This window comes from Macaca fascicularis, chromosome 2 (genome assembly GCF_037993035.2).
Source record: "Macaca fascicularis isolate 582-1 chromosome 2, T2T-MFA8v1.1".
Lineage (NCBI taxonomy): Eukaryota > Metazoa > Chordata > Mammalia > Primates > Cercopithecidae > Macaca > Macaca fascicularis.
In genome coordinates, this window is record NC_088376.1 from 184,979,958 (window position 1) to 185,000,464 (window position 20,507).

Sequence of the window (20,507 nt, forward strand, 5' to 3'; positions counted from 1 at the left end):
TAAGTAAAGCAATGATACTTAGTGCTAAGTAATCTATTTCAAACCAATGTCTTCATTTTTATATGTGATAATTAAAATGTTTTAAATTTTGAACTCTAATTACCTTTCAATTTCCTGACTATAAAAAATAGCATGCACTCATATGTCCATATGTTCATATGAGCACTATCCACAATAGCAAAAACATGAAATCAACCTAGGTGTCCATCAATGGTAGATTGGATAAAGAAAATGTGATACATATATGCCATTGAATACTATGCAGACAGAAAAAAGAAGAAAATTTTGTCCTTTGCAACAACATGAATGCAGGTGGAGGCCATGATCCTAGGTAAATTAACACAGGAAAACCAAATACTACATGTTCTCACATATAAGTGGAAGGTAAACATTCAGTACACATGGATCCAAAGAAGGGAAAAATAAACACTGGGGCCTACTTGAGTGGGGAGGATGGGAAGAGGGTGAGGACTAAAATACTGCCTGTCAGGTACTATGTCCATTACCTGGGTGATGAAATAATCTGTACACCAAACCCTCACAACACGCAATTTATCCATGTAATAAACCTGCATATGCACCCGACTAAAATAAAAGTTGAAATTATATTTTAAAAAACAGTATGGCAGAAAAATCGGATGTGTGTTCTACTTGATTATTTTCTGATTAGACATATGATTAACCAAACCATTACTGTGAAATAAACATGAACAATTTAGAAATTCAGTTATCAGTATTCCAATACCTAAAAAATACATTTTATTGTCAACTTGAAAGCAGTTACATTAAGAGTTCTAGATTTGTCTAATTGATAAAAGAGAAATTATATCTCTTTTGACATGTAAAAACTTCACCAACTGTGTCTCTTAAATACTTCTTAAATTTTAGCTGAAATAATTCACTTCAACCTATATACTTCCTGGCCCCTTAAAATACTAACGCACCAGCACTGTAAAAAATTATGTTAGTTATATTCGTTTATTTTTACTGTCCATTATAAAGCACTAAAGGAGATGCAAAAAGAAAAGCTTTGTGTTCCAAAAATGGTTGTAGTTGCTGCATGAGTTTCAGGCTAGATCAAGGACTGTTACGAAAAAAACTTGGATAAGATACCACTATTTGACATTTGGGTCTTTCCTCATTGGTATTTTTTAAAAATCTAATCCTTATGAAGACAGAGACCAACGTATTGTTTTTATTAATTTCTCTATGTAAGCCTCTTGCACAGAGCCAACTATGACATAAATATCTAATAAAAATGTGATGGCAACTTCTATGTGTAAGAAAACTAAGTACAACATTCTGTTCTTACATATGAATCTTCCTATTGTTATATGCAATATGGAAAAAAAGTTTTGTACCAAACATTTTGTGTTTCATAAAGTAGAGATACTTCATACCAATTTTAATAATGTATCATGTTTTATTCAAAGTAAGCTATATGATAATAGGATTAAACATTTAATTTGTAACTACCAACAAAACCCCAAAAGTTGAATGAATGAATGAATGAATGAATGAATGGTGAATATAAAAATAAAACAATGAAAGAAAAAGGTTGGATAAGGCAACCAGTTCGTGAAAATATGCAAGAAGAAAAAAAATAGGTAAATTAATGCTATTGGTAAAATACCATATCAAAATATGTAAGTTATTCAGAAAATACAAAAGCCTTTCAGAACAACATATGAAGGTACAGAGTCTAAATAAATGACAGGTTTTTTTCTTTCAAACTTTTAACATTTCATACCTAAAACCTCCTGTAAACAGACTGCAATGTTTCTTTTTGCAAAAGATCACAAAAATAATTCTGAAGAAATCAATACCAATAAATGTTTATGGTCAGTGGAAATAAGAGATGAGGAACAGAAATTTATTCTAGTGTAGTAAATTTAGGTCCTCTTGCTAGCAACTCTCTCTTAATCAAACCTCAAAGCATTTTATCCTGCATCAATGCAACTTTTGATCCAAAAAGACTTCTCATAAAAAACAGAAAAAGTCCATTACATTTCAACTCACTATAGTGATACCTTTTGGTATTGGGGTCCTTTGCAGGGTAGGTGGTGGGAATCATTGTTTTATATTTTTTAGGGCTTTCTGAGTACTTTCAACGAAGTTGATTAAGTTAATTTATATTAAGTTACATGCACTGGTTTAAATTTCTAACTAATATGCTGCACTGGAGATGGAAATATTATATACTTGTAATTAAAACATACATTCTTTAGACTAAACAATTATATTATATTTAAAGAATAGGAAATCAAAGTTACAAGTTCAGCTTCATATGTTATAGTCAGTCCCTTCAGGTACTAATGAGCTACACTCCCTCTATCTTTTTTTAAACTCTCCCTTTTTAAAAGGTTAAGTCATGCCAACATTATGTTTTAGATCATTCTTTCATGGAGTATAGTTGAGTTCATACAATTAAATAATCTTAGGAACATAAAGTTGTTCTTTAAGTTTTAATTTTTCCCTAGTAAATATAAATGCCAAAAAGCATATAGCTAAAAATAAGCTGAAGATGGAAAATTAAAAATTAAAAAACTTTTTTTTCCCACATTGTATTTAACAATAGGAGGATTCATATGTAAGAACAGAATTTCGTACTTAGTTTTCTCTCACACGGAAGTTACCATCGCATTTTTATTCTATATTTATATCATTTGTATTTTCACAAGCTACACAGAGAAAAGGGAGTATTAACTTCACGTATTTTGTAATTGTACATAGGATCTACAGCTTATGCTACACACCAAAGGTACATAATCCAAAGAACAGCGAGAAAAAAAGTAAAATATCTAAAAATTTCGAGTATTTAAGGAAGTAGGCATACGTATTGAAAATCTGAAAAGGTTTTACAGATTTTAGCCCAATACATAATTACTCATTATATGAAGGTTTATTAAGCCTCTAGGTAATACATACAGCTATGCTCTATTCTAGATAAATTTGATACACTTGATAATACAAAGGTTAACCAAAGACATGTATCACTCTTCAAAGAAAATTCTATAATAGCAGCCTGAGCGTAATAACTAGACTTATAGCAAAAGTATTTAATTCACATTTAGGAAAATATGGCAAATTATTATTATTATTATTATTATTTTCTGAGATGGAGTCTCGCTCTGTCACCCAGGCTAGAGTGCAGTGGTACGATCTTGGCTCTCTGCAACTTTAGCCTCCCGGGTTCAAGTGATTCTCCCGCCTCAGCCTCCTGCGTAGCTGTGATTACAGGCACGCACCACCACACCCGGCTAAGTTTTTATGTTTTCGGTAGAGAAAGATGGGGTTTCACCGTGTTGGCCAGATTGGTCTCGAACTCCTGACCTCAAGTGATCTGCCCACCTCAGCCGCCCCCAAGTGCTGGGATTACAGGCATTAGCCACTGTGCCCGGCTAAGCTACTTTTTTTTTTTTTAGCAGTAAGATTTATTTCCTTTCAAATTACAAAGAATATCTTCTCTCATAATAGAAAAGGCTTTTTAACTTCTCTATGGAAAGCAAAGCAAAAAAAACAAAAAAAAAAAATCACAGGAGCTTTCACAGAAGAGTTTAGCATTATGCATATGTACCTGTGAAAAATAGAACTGAAAAAAAAATTAACCCAACAATAAAGTAGCTTCCTATGTAAACTACCCTAGAAACATGAGTTAATATACAGAAAACAATCTAAAAATGTTGCCACACAGGTTTTCATAAAGGTTTTATGGATATTAAAAACAAAACTTGTATAGTCAGTTATAATTTAAAAACAATGACAAAACTATTAAGTGAAGATCAAATCACTTACATTGCCTTTTGGTGAGGATTTTTTTTTAAACTCACTTTACATAGTAAATACAGGCTGAACATTCCTAATCTGAAAATCTGAAATCCAAAATGCTCCAAAATCCAAAAGTTTTTGAGCACCAACATGATATCACAAGTGGAAAATTTATCATTTTTTCTTCTTTCCAACTTTTATTTTAGGTTCAAGGAGTACACATGCGTGTTTGTCAAATGGATAAGTTGCATGTGACAGGGGTTTCATGTGCAGATAATTTTGTCACCCAGCTAATCAGCGTTAATACCCAGTGGGTAGGTTTTCAATCCTCATCCTCCTCCCACCCTCAAATAGGCCCTGGTGTCTGTTGCTCCCTTGTGTCCACATGTATTCAATGTCTAGCTCCCACTTAGAAGTAAGAACATGCAGTATTTGTTTTTTCTGTTCTTGCATTTTATGTGGGAGTTTGCAATTTTTTGAGTTTGAAAAATCAGACCTTGGCAATAAGCTTGAGCAGCAGGATGTAAAAAACTCCCACATTAGCGTTCCATTAGTGGAACGCTAAGCATAAAAGGGTTAATTTGATTATGACAATGGTCTCTTAGTCCATCCATGTTGCTACACAGGACATGGTTTCATTCTTTTTAATTGCTGTGTAGTATTCCCTGCTGTTTTTGCGCCACATTTTCTTTATCCAGTCCCCCACTGATGGGCATCTAGGTTGATTCCATGTCTTAGCTATTGTGAATATTGCTGCAATGAACAGACATATGCATGTGTCTTCATGGTAGAATGATTTATATTCCTTTGGTTATATACCCAGTAATGGGATTGCTGGGGCAAATGGTAATTCTGTTTTAAGTTCTTTGAGGAGTGACCACACTTCTTTCCACAATGGCTGAACTAATTTACACTCCCACCAGCAGGGTATAAGGGTTCCCTTTTCTCCACAACCTCACCAGCCTGTTGTTTTTTGATGTTTTGGTAATAGTCATTCCAACTGGTGAGAGATGGTATCTTACTGTGGTTTTGATTTGCATTTCTCTAATGATTAGTGATATTGAGCATGTTTTCTTAAGCTTGTTGGCCAGGTGTGTGTCTTCTTTTGAGAAGTGTCTGTTTATGTCCTTTGGATAACTGGCTAGCCATATGCAGAAGATTGAAACTGGACCCCTACCTTTCACCATATACAAAAATCAACTTGAGATGGACTAAAAACTTAAATATAAAACCTAAAACTATAAAAACCCTAGAATAAAACCTAGAAAATACCATTCTGGACACTGGCCTTGGCAAAGACTTCATGACAGACTCCAAAAGCAATTGTAACAACAAAAAAATCGACAAGTGGTACCTAATTAAAGAGTTTCAGCACAGCAAAAGAAACTAACAACAGAGTAAACAGACAACCTACAGAATGGGAGAAAATATTTGCAAAATATGCATCTGACAAAGGTCTCATATTTACAATCTATAACTCAAACAAATCAACAAGCACCTTTGCTTTCTGGGTGCAAACTTTCAGGAGCAAACTTTGCTTCATGCCCCTAAATCATGTGTATGAGATGCAAATGAAACATAAATGAATTTTGTGTTTAGGCGTAGGTCCCATCCCCAAGATTTCTCATTATGCCTATGCAAATACTCCCCCCCCCAAAAAAAATCTAAAATCTGAAAAAATATTGAAAATCTAAAACACTTCTGGTCCCAAGCATTTTAGATAAGGGATACTTGACTTGTAATAACTTGTCTAAATTCTGAAAGCTGTATTAATGGTAATAAGGAAAATTATGTTTGATAGCATAGTAATGAGCATCTGTTATGCAGTATAGGATGTTTTATTACCTTGTTTAAGCTATTAACCCTTTTTAATAAGCCTTGATTTATTTTTTTAAAGTAGGAGCATTCGTCCATGAAAAAGGCAATGAAAAAATTTAAGTAAATTCATTCCTCCTAATATCAAAAAATTGAAATGTTTGTATGTGACACTGAAATCTCTTAGTAATTTCAAAAGCATAAGCTCTTTTATTAATTGATATGTAATAATTGTACGTACTTATGACGTACAGACTGATATTTTGATACAGGTATACACTGTGTAATGATCAATTCAGAGAAATCAGCATATCCATCACAAGCATTTATCATTTGTGTTGTGAACATTTAGTCCTTTCTGCTAGCTGTTTGATAATATATGATCGATTATTGTTAACTATAGTCATCCTACAGTACTACAGAACATTAGAACTTATTCCTCCTATGTAGATCTAGCTGTAATTTTATATCCATTAATCATCCTCTCCCTATAAGCTCTTTAAATAACGTTTTATATTTGAGATATACTCATGATCATGAATAAAAAACTTAAATATATCATTGCTTTTAATAATTCATATAACAGAGCCAAAACAACTTTAAAATAAAATACAGATTCTCAAAATTATCATTAATAGTAAAGGATTCTCTACATATATTGACCGGGCACATTGGCTCACACCTGTAATCCCAGCACTTTGGGAGGCTGAGGCGGGCGGATCACGAGGTCAGGAGATTGAGGCCACCCTGGCTAGCATGGTGAAACCCTGTCTCTACCGAAAATACAAAAAATTAGCCAGGTGTGGTGGCGGGCGCCTGTGGTCCCAGCTGCTCAGGAGGCTGAGGCAGGAGAATGGCATGAGAACCTCAGCCTCCTGGGTTCAAGTGATTTTCCTGCCTCAGCCTCCCAAGTAGTTGAGATCACAGACATGCACCACCACACCAGGCAAATTTTTTATTTTTAGTAGAGACAGGGTTTCTCCATGTTGGTCAGGCTGGTCTCGAACTCTCGACCTCAGGTGATCCGCCTGCCTCGACCTCCCAAGTGCTGAGATTAAAGGCATGAGTCACCACGCCTGGCCTAAATTATAATTCTTAAGCATATTGACAGCTGTCAGGAGGAAGTTGTTGAAACTGTAATTCTAAGCCTGGTAAACTGTGAGATTTTCAAAGCTAGGCCTGAAGGAAGCTGGCATCTCAGTCAAACTGGCAGTCAGGTGGTTTTCCCTTTCCTCCTAAATCAAGAACCACCATTCTTTGTTGAGGAGACTTTGGAGAATTGCCTTAAGCAATTATTCTGTTAACAAGGAATTAGTCTACTAACAAGTTATTATTTGGTAAAAATAAGAGGAAAAGTATCTTCTCTCTTTTTAATCGACTAGTACCAAAGAAAAAAAATCTGACCTAACTAATCAAAGGAGAAAAAGTACAAACTTCCCATTCTACCCAATTCCTATAACAACCTCCAAATTATCACCATTTTAAGTTACTTTAAAATGCTAGATGTCAAATGTGAGCAAGCAAAACAATCATCTAAAGAGGCAGTTAGAATATTGCTGGGCCCCACTCCTGCAGAGATTCTGCTTCCGTGGATCTGATCAGATAATGTGCATTCCTAATGAGGTCCCAGGTGATTCTGCTGCTGCTGCTCCAAGGACCACACTTTGAATAGTACTGCTTTAGACAATCGTATTCACATATTATGGATGCAGCACAATTGAGCCACTTTTCTGCTGTTGGATACTGGTTTCCAAATACACGTTCCTGTAATGTTAGAATCAACACCTTTGTACATTATCAGAAATAACTTCCAAACTTAAGGTTCCTGATATATATTGCCAATTGAATTTCTAAAAAATGCTACCAATTTGTACTCCACTCCTAGCAGGGTATATGAGTGCCAGCCTTATCAACTCTGACTCACTCAGGACATTATCATTTATTATTATTATCAATTTAATGGGGAAACATTCTCACTTTAGTTTGCATTTCCTTGATTTTTTTTTTTTTTTTTTTTTTTTTTTGAGACAGAGTCTCGCTCTGTCCCCCAGGCTGGAGTGCAGTGGCCGGATCTCAGCTCACTGCAAGCTCCACCTCCCGGGTTTACGCCATTCTCCTGCCTCAGCCTCCCGAGTAGCTGGGACTACAGGCGCCCGCCACCTCGCCCGGCTAGTTTTTTGTATTTTGTAGTAGAGACGGGGTTTCACCATGTTAGCCACGCCCCCCACCTCGCCCGGCTAGTTTTTTGTATTTTGTAGTAGAGACGGGGTTTCACCATGTTAGCCAGGATGGTCTCGATCTCCTGACCTTGTGATCCGCCCGTCTCAGCCTCCCAAAGTGCTGGGATTACAGCTTGTAATTACCTACAGGTAATCCCAGGGATTACCGCACCTGGCCTGCATTTCCTTGATTGTTAGTGAAAATAAACTTTTTTCACTTATTAACAGATTAGACTTCTTTTATTTGAAAGATTTGTTTATATTGTTTGCCTTTTCTATTGGTTAGTTGGTGTCTAAATTGCTTATCAGTTAAAGCATTCTCTGTCATTTTTTTGTGTATAATTTTTTCATTTTCCATTTAAATTTATTATTGCTTATGTTACTTGACATAAAAGAGTTTGAAAATTGGGAATAAGTTTTAATCTACTGATCTTCTTATTGATACCTTCCATTGCTATTATGCTTAGAAAGTCATTTCTTACCAAAATAAAAATGTACAAATGCTGCTTTTAACATTTTTATTGTTTTTAATATTTGTTACTCTATCTTCATTTACTTTAATGCAAAGATGAGGAACACATAATGACATCACATTCTAGGGTTCAAGTTACATATAAGAGAGTCTATTTCTAGGCTGTCTACTGTGTTCGATTTAAATGTCTAGCAAATATTACATCAGTATGACACTGTTTCAAATACCACAGCTGTATCAATACATTTTAACATCAGGTGGAACAAGCCCCACAACATTCTTCTTCATGGACAAACTCTAATCTATTTTCACAGAGCTGTAAGATAGGTCTGTGCCTGTATCATAAGTTTACTATGAGGAATTAACTGAAAGCACCTACATAAAGACACCTGGAAACTATAAAGAACTTCCTAGAAACTAAAAAGAACTGCATAACTATATGGTAATGCTTATATCTGACTATAATATTATTGATGGCTTCTTCAATAATAAATTCTCAAGCAGAGGTAAAAGTAAAGTCAATAAAACAAAACCTTACTAGTTACAAATGAATACTTTTATGTCACACAAAATATCGAATGGACTCAACAATGTGATAAACATTCCTTAATTACAAAATATTCCTTCTACCTCATTTGAGAGTAAAAGGAAAAACAAGTTGGTGTGTGTTTGCTAATCAAACAATGAAGAAAGTGGTGGTAAAATGTTCCTTCAATTCAAGCAATATTTTCGTTTCTTGGAGCTCTGTAAAGGTTCATAAAGCTAGTTTCATGAATAGAGCCCATTTAAATTGCTTTTCTTAACTGCTTTAATTAAATTTTACAGAATAAAGATATTGACAGAATAAGAATACAAACCTGAGGACCATTTTCCCTCAAAATGCACATATTGAATACGTTGCCTGTCCTGACACAGGAGGAATTCATGCAACAGAAAACATTACCATGCAGGGAAAAAATAAATCTTTTACTAAGACAAATTTAGCAGGCCCTGGATTACCTGTATGGTTCTCTGTACCATGATTAATTACTTGTATGGTACAGAGAATCATAAAGATTTTTACCCAGTAGTAGGGACACTACAGAATATCTCTTCCAATCCCACCAATTACTAGGATTAAAACTAAAGCTAAAAAGCTAGATCCAAAAAGCTCAATTTTTTGGTTCGATTAAATTTTAAACTTACTTTAGCAAATTAGTGGCTTCTTGTTCACTGTCTTGTGTTGTATCCAAAGAAAAAGCATCTGAGAGTTCAGATGAGTTGGAGTCCTGTTCTTCTGTTGGATGTGTCTGGGTTCTTAGGGAGCCACTGAAAATCTCTCTCTCCCTTTTGATCCCTTCTTCATGATGGTCACTGGGATTCTGTAAATCTTTCTCAGCTTTATCATGGTCATCTCTGAAAGAAGACTGCTTAGCTTCACCTAGAGATGATTTTCCCGAAATATTGAATAAGTTACCAAGAAACTGAAAAAAGCTTTCTTTTGGCTGTCTGTCACTTTCTCCTATTTTGGAATCTGCAGTGGAACTGGAAACATCATATGCCTTTTTGGGATCTTCCTGCACTGGAGGAGTGACTGACTTCTCAGCATGGTTCCTTTTGTCCTCACTTTGGCGAATCTTTGAAAACAAAATAGACAATAATAAGCATCATTATTTAAATAATAAAACAGACTGATAAGCTATTACAAAACAGACTCTGTGTAGACACCAGGATACATTTGTGAATAAGACTAATGGCTTCTGTTCCTTTGGGCAGTTCACAATCTACTGAAGGGCACGGTAAGCTACATGGTAAATGTCATGAGGGGAGAAGTACCGCACACATGGGAACCCAGAACAGGAGTAACTAGTCCAGACTTGGTGGAAATGAGAACACAGACGGTAACTTGGGGGATGCTTCCTAGAGGAAGTGCACTCTTTGAAGGGGACAAAAAAAGTGACTATGTGATACTTATGCATCTGTGTGTGTGTTTAGTGGGGTATCAGCTCCCAAGGGAGTTTAATATGACTGGAGGTTAGGGTACAAAAATGACATGAGAGGTAAATACGGAGAGAGAAGAGACCACAGTAAACATGTGTATTTAAATTTAGCCTTTATTATGACAGAGCTAAGGGAGAGTAATCAAATTACTGGTACTTGAGATAATAACACCTCAACAGACCTCATCATTTCAGCATTGTGTTAACCTATAAAGCTGGCACAATATGTAACATTATTCAAGAAGATGAGGAAAAGACAGTAACATGGTACTTCAGAGAAAGAGCCCACTTGTGACCCCTTCCTGGTAAAACAGGAAGTCCTGATACATAATGTTAATGCAAACCATGGATAGCATCAGGCACTCTTGAAGACAAACACTTGCAGAAGTCCATTTTGCCTGCTCGTAATTAAGTTACTGGTAAAGCAAACTCAATTAATGCATACTGTGTGAGGCAAACTGAGCTGCTACATCAAAGAGCATGTTGGCATTCCACTTCGTGCTATTTCCAGATTCTAAAAAGCTTTAGGCCCATGAGCCAACTCACTCTGCCTTCCAAACATGCTCACTCACATAACTGTAAAAAGAATGCCCATCCTACAGTCTCTGTCACCTGTTATGTTCGCTAGCCCTTAGAAAAGGAAAGGTCGAGTCGGAGTCAGAAAACAATCAGGACACCAAGTCAAAACCACCTTAGGGCATTTTAGGTTCACGTGAGAATGTTTTATAAAAACACGAGCTTCAAGAAGGCAAGAACATAATTATAATGCCATTTTTTCACCTCATTCCATGTTTTGATCTAAGTTCAAATTAATATAAAGGAGGATTTCACTAACCACTAAAAAAGATATAGCATATGAAAGGTTGAGAAAATATTAAAACCTATTAACTCAGCAAACTGATTGCAAGCAAACAATATTTTTAAGTTTGTTCCCATAGGTGTCAAAGGGGATTTCTGAGTGCACATGGCATTTTTTGATGTGTTAAGATTTAATACATCTTGTGAGCCTCTACATTTAGAATGCCACCAGCCTTCTAGAGACACTACACGTCTCACCTTTCACCAGTTTCAACTACAATTTGATTCCACTTGTCTCCACCTCACCCGTCCAACCTTCTGCCCATTCTGAGAGCTGACACTATAAGTCACCTGTGCCCTCTCCTCATATAAACAGGATAAATGATCTCTCAGTCTGGCAGTAGAAGATATGCAGTCAACATTTTGAAACTGGTCATTTATATGAAGGATATACATTTTTTGTTAACAATTGGGTTTATTGTAATTTTTAGCCACAATATTTCTCCCCAGCTCAAAAAGAGCACTGGAACGTGAAAAGAACAGTGACTAAAGCGGCTGCTCTTCCTATGTAGCCACTTGAAGAAAGCAAACTACAGGCTGTTCATTAAAATATCATAAACATCCTTAAAATGCTTCAGAAATTTGCAAAAGAGTCTTATATAATCTGGGCAGTGATTTAAAAGAAGAAAAATGAACAAGATTACCACTTTTAACATCATTAAAATCTCAAAAAAGTAATTTTTGTCAAAAATGTATTTATCTCCCTATTATTTTAACTTGCTCATTCCTTTCAAAGCGTAAGAGGTTGCTTTCCAAATGAGGAAGATACATTTTGTGAAACTAATGAAAGACTTTATATTTAACCTTTTTAAAATAGTAAATATATTTTTTTAAAATCACTTGTTTCTCCTTCCCCTCAACTGTCTGCTTCTTTGCTATTCCAGAATCCCTATAAGTTTACTAAAGAGTAGTTTTTAGTTCCCTTAAATGTTTTAGTTGCTTAATTTTTCCCTCATAATCTTATGAGAAACGTGTATTAGTAATTAAAACACCAACAACAAAAAAGTTTCTGAATTTAGAAACAAAACTAGCAGGAAAAATACACTGCTATTCAAAGTAAACACCTGCAATAAATTAAATAACAAAGAATTAAAATTTTAAGATTGATCTAAAGCAGTTGTTCTTCACCCTCAGCCTAGACAAGTTCAGCCTGCCTACAGGCCCTCATTATGCGGGCCCTACATCTGTCTGCCAACAGGACTGTCTACCATTGTAGCAATGAATGAGTAGAATGAAAGCACTCAGGATTCAGGCAAACATTAACAAAATGTTCATTCTAGCTGCTCTCCAAGATTTTGGTATTATGTATATACTATGTGAATGTTACTGATGAAGGCATATGTATCTTTGGAATTTTCAATGTTTTTCCCTCATGTTCAATATGTTGTAATGCAGTACTTTTAGTCCAAATGCATTTCTCTATCTACTCTCTTTGCTATGCTGGGGCCCAACACAACAAAATACAGGAAAATATTATGTATACTGATTAATAAGATTTAGCTGAGGTCTTCAAGGAGCTTACAAGCTAGGAAGATACTCATTATATTAGTATCACTGTAGAGGGCTTACAAGAGATATGTACACAATGGAAGACATAATTAATGAGTGGGGATGTAGAGAAACCATCTTCTTTGCATAGAAGATAACATTTGAGCTTAATTCTGAAGAGTGTTAAGAATATTCTAGACACAAGCCATGGTATGCACAAAGACACAGAAGTTTGGAATATGTTTACTATGGCAGGGATATGGTTGAAAAAGATTGGAGCACAGAGGATAAAGGGTTCGATAAGATGACCAGTTAGAAGTGGTGGGTGAAGAATAACATGGTCACAGATAACTGAGTTCTCTAAATTAGACAACAATTTGAGTAGGTAAGCCAAACAAATGGACATGGAAAATAGAAAGGGAGGTGAGAATTAGGGCTCTGGGTAAGAGGCAGGTAGGGCAACAAACTATTTAGTTGTCAAATGTGAAATTTTTGGTCCCTTGTGATACACAAGTTGAGATGTCTGATAAACAGAGGCACATTTTAAGAATGCAGTCTGGCAGTATACAATGTGAGCAGGAAAAAAAGAGGAAAAAACAAAAAGATCCCTATGGAAAAAAAGACAAAAAGGCAAAAACAATGAAAAGAAGAAACCAGTGAAAGAGACGGAGGAGATCAAAACCAGACCAGGTTAGTCTCTATAGAATACCAGAGATCTCCAAAGAAACAAAGAACCCTTCAAAAGGCAGACGGGAGTCAAGAATGTCAAATGCCACTGTAGGCTCAAGAAAGATGAGGACTATCTTCCTCATTCATATTCAAAAACATCAGGCACACACCCACCTTGGGAATTTGCCTTTACTCCTCTCTCTACTTAGAATGTTCATCCCCCAGATGAACTCACTCTCTCTCACCTCCTTCAGGCCTTTACTTGAAAACCATCTCACCAGTGAAAATTCTCTCAGCATGATCTAAAATAGCAGACTCCTCCACTGTAAAACTGCCTATCCTCCTGTTTTATTTTTCTTCTTGTACTTACTATTATAGTAAATACACACACAACACACACCTACAACATTTAATATGTGTTTCTTCCTTAAGGATGTAATATCCATAAGGCCAAAGGTTTTTGTCTATTTTATTCACTGCAGTATCTCTACCACCTTGAAACATGCCTGATAATAAGGCATGTTTGTTAGAGTAATAACAAACATGCCTTATTAACATGCCTAATAATAACATGCCTAATAATAACAAACATGCCTAATAATAACAAACATGCCTCAAATGTTTGTTAGAGTAATAAATGAAGAAATGGAAAAGCCTTAAGAATGCAGGAGAAACAGTCATAACAGTTCAAGAATTCATGTGTTCAGTCCAAAACTTGAGGTGCGAAACAGTGAGTAGCTAACAAGGAAATATGAATAGTCATAAGTAGATGGGAAACCTTTTCAGAGATGTTTAACTAGAAGGAAGGAAAGACAAAAGACATTTTAAGTTCCAAGACAGAACTTACTGTTTTGTGAATCAGCTCTATACTTGTTGGAAAGGGAGTGACTATGGTATAAAGAGATGGATGACAGGTTCCAGAAGGAAAGGAAGGAGGTGATGATATGAAGAGAACAATATAATTTCTAATACTTCTAATAAAGACAAAGTATTAGCATTGGAGAGAAGGACATTTTCTCTGCCAAGTAAAGTGGCAAGGAGAGTGGCTAAAGCCTTATAAATTTTGTAAGTGAAAAGACAGTAAGGTTCAACAAATGGCTCTGACCTCAGTAAAGTGAAAGGAGAGAAAAGCTGAAGGAGAGACAAAAAGGTGAAACTAGGATTTGGGTTCTCAAAATTTAGAGAATTTGAAACAATGTTTCTGGGGAATACAGTCCCAAATGAACAGGCTAAAACTAGGTAAACGAAAAAGCAGTTAGGTTCAATGTAAACTTTAAAGTATTGATTCATTCAATAAAGAATCAACAAGACACTATTCTAGGCATTTAGATGCAATAGTGACAAATGTACCAAAATCCTGGCTTTCATGGTACCTACATTCTAGTGATGTCTGAACTTTTTTGCAGGTCTAATTAGCATTATTTTGTCACCTCCTTAAGCAGCCTGTAGCACGTGATGGGTGCTGTGGCAATGGGTACAGTAAACAAGGTCAACGTGCAGATAATGTTGCCCTGCCCCCTTGAGCAGTGAAACTGCTAAGCATCACATGTGCACCCTCACCACAGGGCCCCAAAACAGGCTGCCAGGAGTCTGACACTACCAGTGACTGTGCCCCTTTCATCAGTGGAGCTGAATGGTATACACACACCACTCAGAAACTGGGAACAGGCCTGCTAGGTGACTACTGTCACTGATGATCCTGCCCCCAGCAAAACCAAAGCCATCTCACTGCCTCCACAGACCCACATAGTCTAGGCCACTGAGGCACTCACAGATGTTGATGACAGCCAAAAAAAAAAAAAAAAAAATCATACTGTGACTACACTACTGTGCCTACCTAGAACCAAATCCAAAGCCAGACACCATGTATCACATCTGCAAGAAAAAATCTTTCCCTACAAAGCTACTTCATAAAATTGAAGGAGGTACTTATTCCACCAGATGCATAGGTAACAAAGTAGGGACACGAGAAACATGAAAAAGCAAGAAATGTAACACAAAGGAATGCAATAATTATCCAGTAACAGAAAACCAAGAAAAGAAAATCTATGAAATGCCTAAAAAGAAATTAACAATAAAAATCTTAAGTAAATTCAGCAAGATACAAAAAAATACAGATAGACAATTCAATAAAATCAGAAAAACTATTTATGATATGAATGATAAAGTCAACAAGACAGGTGTCACAATAAAGAACCAAACAGAAATGTTGAAGCTGAAAAAAATCAATGAATAAAATATGCAATGGAAAGTACCAATAATAGATTAGATGAAGCAGAAAAAACTTCTGAACTTGAAGAAAGGTTTTTTTAAATGATCCAATCAGAAAATAAAAAGGAATAAGGAAAGCCCAGGAGGAAAAGAGATAGGAAAAGGCATAGAAACCCTATTTAATGAAATAATAGCTAAAAACTTTCTAAGTCTTGGAAGAATATAGACATCTAGATCCAGAAAGCTCAAAAGTCCCCAAATAGATTCAATCTCGAAAGGTCCTTTCTGAGGCACATTACAGTCATACTGTCAAAAGTCAACAAATAGAGATTTCTAAAAATAGAGAAAAATGGCAAGTCACATACAAAGGAATCTCCATCAGAATAACAGCATATATCTTAGCAGAAACCTTATTGGCAAGAAAAGAATAGAATGATACGTTCAAGTTGCTGAAAGAAAAAAAAAAACTCAACTAAAAACATTATACCCAGCAAAGCTATCCCTCAGAAATGAAGGAAAAATAAAGTCCCTTCCAGACAAACAAAAACAGAGAAAATTCATCACCACTACATAGACTTTAAAGAAATGCTCAAGGGTGTCCCACATTTGGAAGCAAAACAATATCTACTACCATAAAACTACAAAAGTATAAAGCTCACTGATAGAGAAGATACATAGATGAGATAAAGTAATCAAACCTTATCATGATAGAAAACCACCAAAGATAAACAATAAGAAAGGAACAATGTATACACAAAATGATCAGAAATTAACAAAATGACAATAATACCTATCAATAATAACCACAAATGTAAATGGTTAAATTCCCCAATGAAAAGATATAGATTAGCTGAACTGGCCACTGCACTCCAGCCTGGGCGACAGAGCTAGACTCCGTCTCAAAAAAAAAAAAAAAAACAGGACTCAACTATATGCTACCTACAAGAAACTCACTTCACATATGGAGACACACACAGAATGAAAGTAAATGGATGGAAAAAGATATTCCATGCAAATGGAAGCGAAAACAGACTACAAGTCAAAAACTGCAAAAAGAGATAAAGAAGGTCATTATATAAGGATAAAGGGACCCAGTCAACAAGAGGATGTAACAACTGTAAATATACATGCACTCAAGACAGGAACACCCAGATATATAAAACAAATAGTATTAGATCCAATGGGGTAGACCCCAATATAATAATAGCTGTAAACTTCAAAATCCCACTCTCAACTCTGGACATATCTAGACCAAAAAAAAAAAAAAAAAAACACTTAAGGAAATAGCAGATTACATTTCACTATAGACCTAACAAACATTTATACAACATTTCATCTAACAGCTATAGAATACACATTTTTCTCACCAGCAAATGGAATATTCTTCAGAACACACCATATTTCAGGCCACAAATTAAGTCTCAACATATTTTTTAAAAAATCAAAATCATAGCCAGTATTTTTTCTAACCACAATGGAATAAAACTAGAAATCAATAACAAAAGAAATTTTGGAAACTGTACAAATACATGGAAATTAAACATGCTCCTGAATGACCAATGAAAAAAGAAGAAAATTAAAACATTTGTTTCGACAAATGAAAGTAGAAACACAATACACAGAAACCTATAGGATACAGCAAAAGCAGAAGAGGGAAGCTGACAGCAACATCAACATAAAAAAATTATTTCAAATAAACAACCTAACAGTACACCTCAAGAAACTAGCAAAACAAGAATAAGCCGACTCCCAAATTAGGAGAAAACAATAATCAGAGCAGAAATAAATGACATTCAGACTAAAGTATAATACAAAAGAGCAATGAAACATAAAGTCAGTTTTTTATAAAAACAAAATTAATAAACCATCAGTTAGACTAAGAAAAAAGACCCAAGTAAAATCAGAATTGAAAAAGGAGACATGACTGATAGATACCACCATAATACAAAGGCTCATCAGAAATTTTTATGAATGATGATATACCAACAAATAATTAAAAAAAAACTTAGAGGAAATGAATACATTCCTAGACATACACAATCTACCAAAATTGAAGCAAGAAAAAAATAGAAAACCTGAACAGACCAGTAACTAGTACCAAGGTTGAATAAGTAATAAAAAGTCTCCCAACAAAGAAAAGCCCAAGACTACACAGCCTCACAGCTGAATTCCATTAAACTGTTAAAGAACACCAATTATTCTCAAACTATTTCAAAAAACTGAAGGAGACAGAATTCTTCAAAAGTTCATCATGCAAGGCCATGCAAGGCCATCATTACCCTGATACCAGAACCAGACATAGACACACAAACACACACAAAAGAAAACTACAGGCCATTATCCTAGAATAACAAGATGCAAAAATCTTCAATAAAATACTAGCAAAATTAATCCAACAGTACATAAAAAAGATTATATATCGTAATTAAGTGGAATTTATCCCAATGATGCAAAGACAATTCAACATATACAATGCAAGAAACATTACATCAACAGAATGAAGAATAAAAACCTTTTGATCATCTGAGACAGAAAAACATTTAATAAAATTTAATATCCTTTCTTGATAAAAACTCTCAACAAATAGGTACATAAGGAATGTACCTCAATGAAATAACGGCCACATATGACAAATCCACAGCTAACATCATAGTAAATGTTGAAAAGTTAAAAGTTTTTCCTCTAAGATCTAGAACAAGACAAGAATGGTACTGTTACTACTCTTATTCAATATAGTGCTGGAAGTCCTAGTCAGAGCAATCAAACAAGGGAAGGAAATAAAGGGTCCAAATTGGTAAACAGGAAGCCAAACTGTCTCTGTTGGCTAATGATATGATCGTGTTTCTAGAGAACCCTGAAGACTCATCCAAAAAGCTCCTACATCTGATACATGAATTCAGGAAAATTTCAGGATAAAAAAATCAATGTATACAAATCAGGAGCACTGCTATACCCCAACAACGACCAAACTGAGAAACAAATCAAGAACTCAATCCATTTTACAACAGCTGCAACAAACAAACAAACAAACAAAAAAACTTAGGAGTATACCTAACAAAGGAGGTGAAAGATCTCTACAAAGAAAACTACAAAACACTGCTGAGAGAAATCATCGATGACACCAACAAATGGAAACACATCCCATGCTCATGGATGGGTAGAATATTATGAAAACGACCATAGTGCCAAAAGTAATCTACAGATTTCATGCAATTCCCATCAAAATACCATCATCATTCTTCATAGGACTAGAAAAAAAATCCTAAAATTCATATGGAACAAAAAAAAAGCCCACATAGCCAAAGCAAGACTAAGCAAAAAATAAACAACAACAAAAAAACAAATCTGGAGGCATCACTTCACTTGACTTCAAGCTACACTGCAAGGCTATAGTTACCAAAACAGCATAGTACTGGTATGTTGACTAAAGGAACAGAATAGAGAACCCAGAAACAAAGACAAATACTTACAGCCAACTGATCTTCAACAAAGCATACAAAAATAAAGTGGGGAAAGGACAGCCTATTCAACAAATTGTGCTGGGATAATTGGCAAGCCACATGTCAAAGAATGAAACTGGATCCTCATCTCTCACCTTATACAAAAATCACCTCAAGATGGATCAAAGACTTAAATCTAATACCTGAAACCATAATAATTCTAGAAGATAACATCCACAAAACTCTTCCAGACATTGGCTTAGGCAGAGAATTCATCACCAAGAACCCAAAAGCAAATCTAACAAAAACAAAGATAAATGCATGAGACCTAATTAAACTAAAAAACTTCTGTACAGCAAAAGAAATAATCAGCAAACAGATAACCCACAGAGTAGGAGAAAATCTTCACGAACTGTGCATCTGACAAAGGATTAATATCCGGAATCTATAAGGAATCCAAACAAATCAGCAAGAAAAAAACCAGATAATCCCATCAAAAAGTAAGCTAAGCACATGAATAGACAATTCTCAAAAGAAGATAAACAAATGGCCAACAAACATGAAAAAATGCTCAACATCACTAATTATCAGGGAAATGCAAATTAAAACCACAATTGCAATACCACAATATTTAATTATGGCAAACATGACCATAATTTAAAAATTTAAAAATCATACATGTTGACATGGATGCAGTGAAAGGAGGACACTTTTACACTGGTGGTGGGATTGTAAACTAGTACAATCACTATGGAAAATAGTACAGAGATTCCTTAAAGAACTAAAAGAAGATCTACCATTTTATCCAGCAATCCCACAACTGAGTATTTACCCAGAGGAAGAGAAGTCATTATATGAAAAAGTCACCTGTGCTCACATGTTTATAGCAGCACAATTCGCAATTGCAAAAATATGGAACCAGCCTAAATGCCCATCGACCAACAAGTGGATAAAGAAAATGCGTGTGTGTGTGTTTGTGTGTGTGTATTATATGTGTGTGTGTCTGTGTGTACACACACCGTAGAATACTACTCAGCCAGAAAAAGGAATGAAATAATGGCATTTGCAGCAACTTGGATGGAGTTGGTGAGCATTATTCTAAGTGAAGTAACTCAGGAATGGAAAACCAAACATCGTATGTTCTCACTTATAAGTGAAAGCTAAGCTAAGAGGATGCAAAGGCATAAGAATGATAATAATGGACTCTGGAGACTTGGGGGAAAGGGTGGGAGGGGAATGAGGGATAAAATACTACATATTGGGTACAGTATACACTGCTTGGGTGATGGGTATACCAAAATCTCAGAAATCACCACTAAAGAACTTATCCATATAACCAAACACCACCTGTGCTCTCAAACTATTAAAATAATTTGAAGAAATAAAAATGGGCAATTAATCTGAATAGACATTTATCAAAGATGACACACAAATAGTCAACAAGTACATGAAATATGTTCAACATTGCTAATTATCCAGGAAATGCACTTCAAAACCACAATGAGATATCACACCCCAGTTAGAATGGCTATTATCACAAAGACAAAAAGTAACAAATGCTGGTGAGTATGTAGCGAAAAGGGAACTG

General features: G+C 35.2%; 1 protein-coding gene across 2 annotated transcripts in view; it reads right to left on the bottom strand.

Moving 5' to 3' along the window:
• Window positions 1-20,507, bottom strand: part of CRYBG3 (crystallin beta-gamma domain containing 3) — a 124,088-nt gene that overhangs the window by 70,859 nt on the left and 32,722 nt on the right. For both annotated transcript variants that reach the window (XM_045385348.3, XM_005548357.5), the window contains one exon: window positions 9,460-9,890. Coding sequence is in view for 1 of the 2 variants with exons in the window: in XM_005548357.5 (XP_005548414.3) it covers window positions 9,460-9,890 (431 nt within the window). In the remaining variant the exon portion in view is untranslated. The remainder of the gene's footprint in view (window positions 1-9,459; window positions 9,891-20,507) is intronic.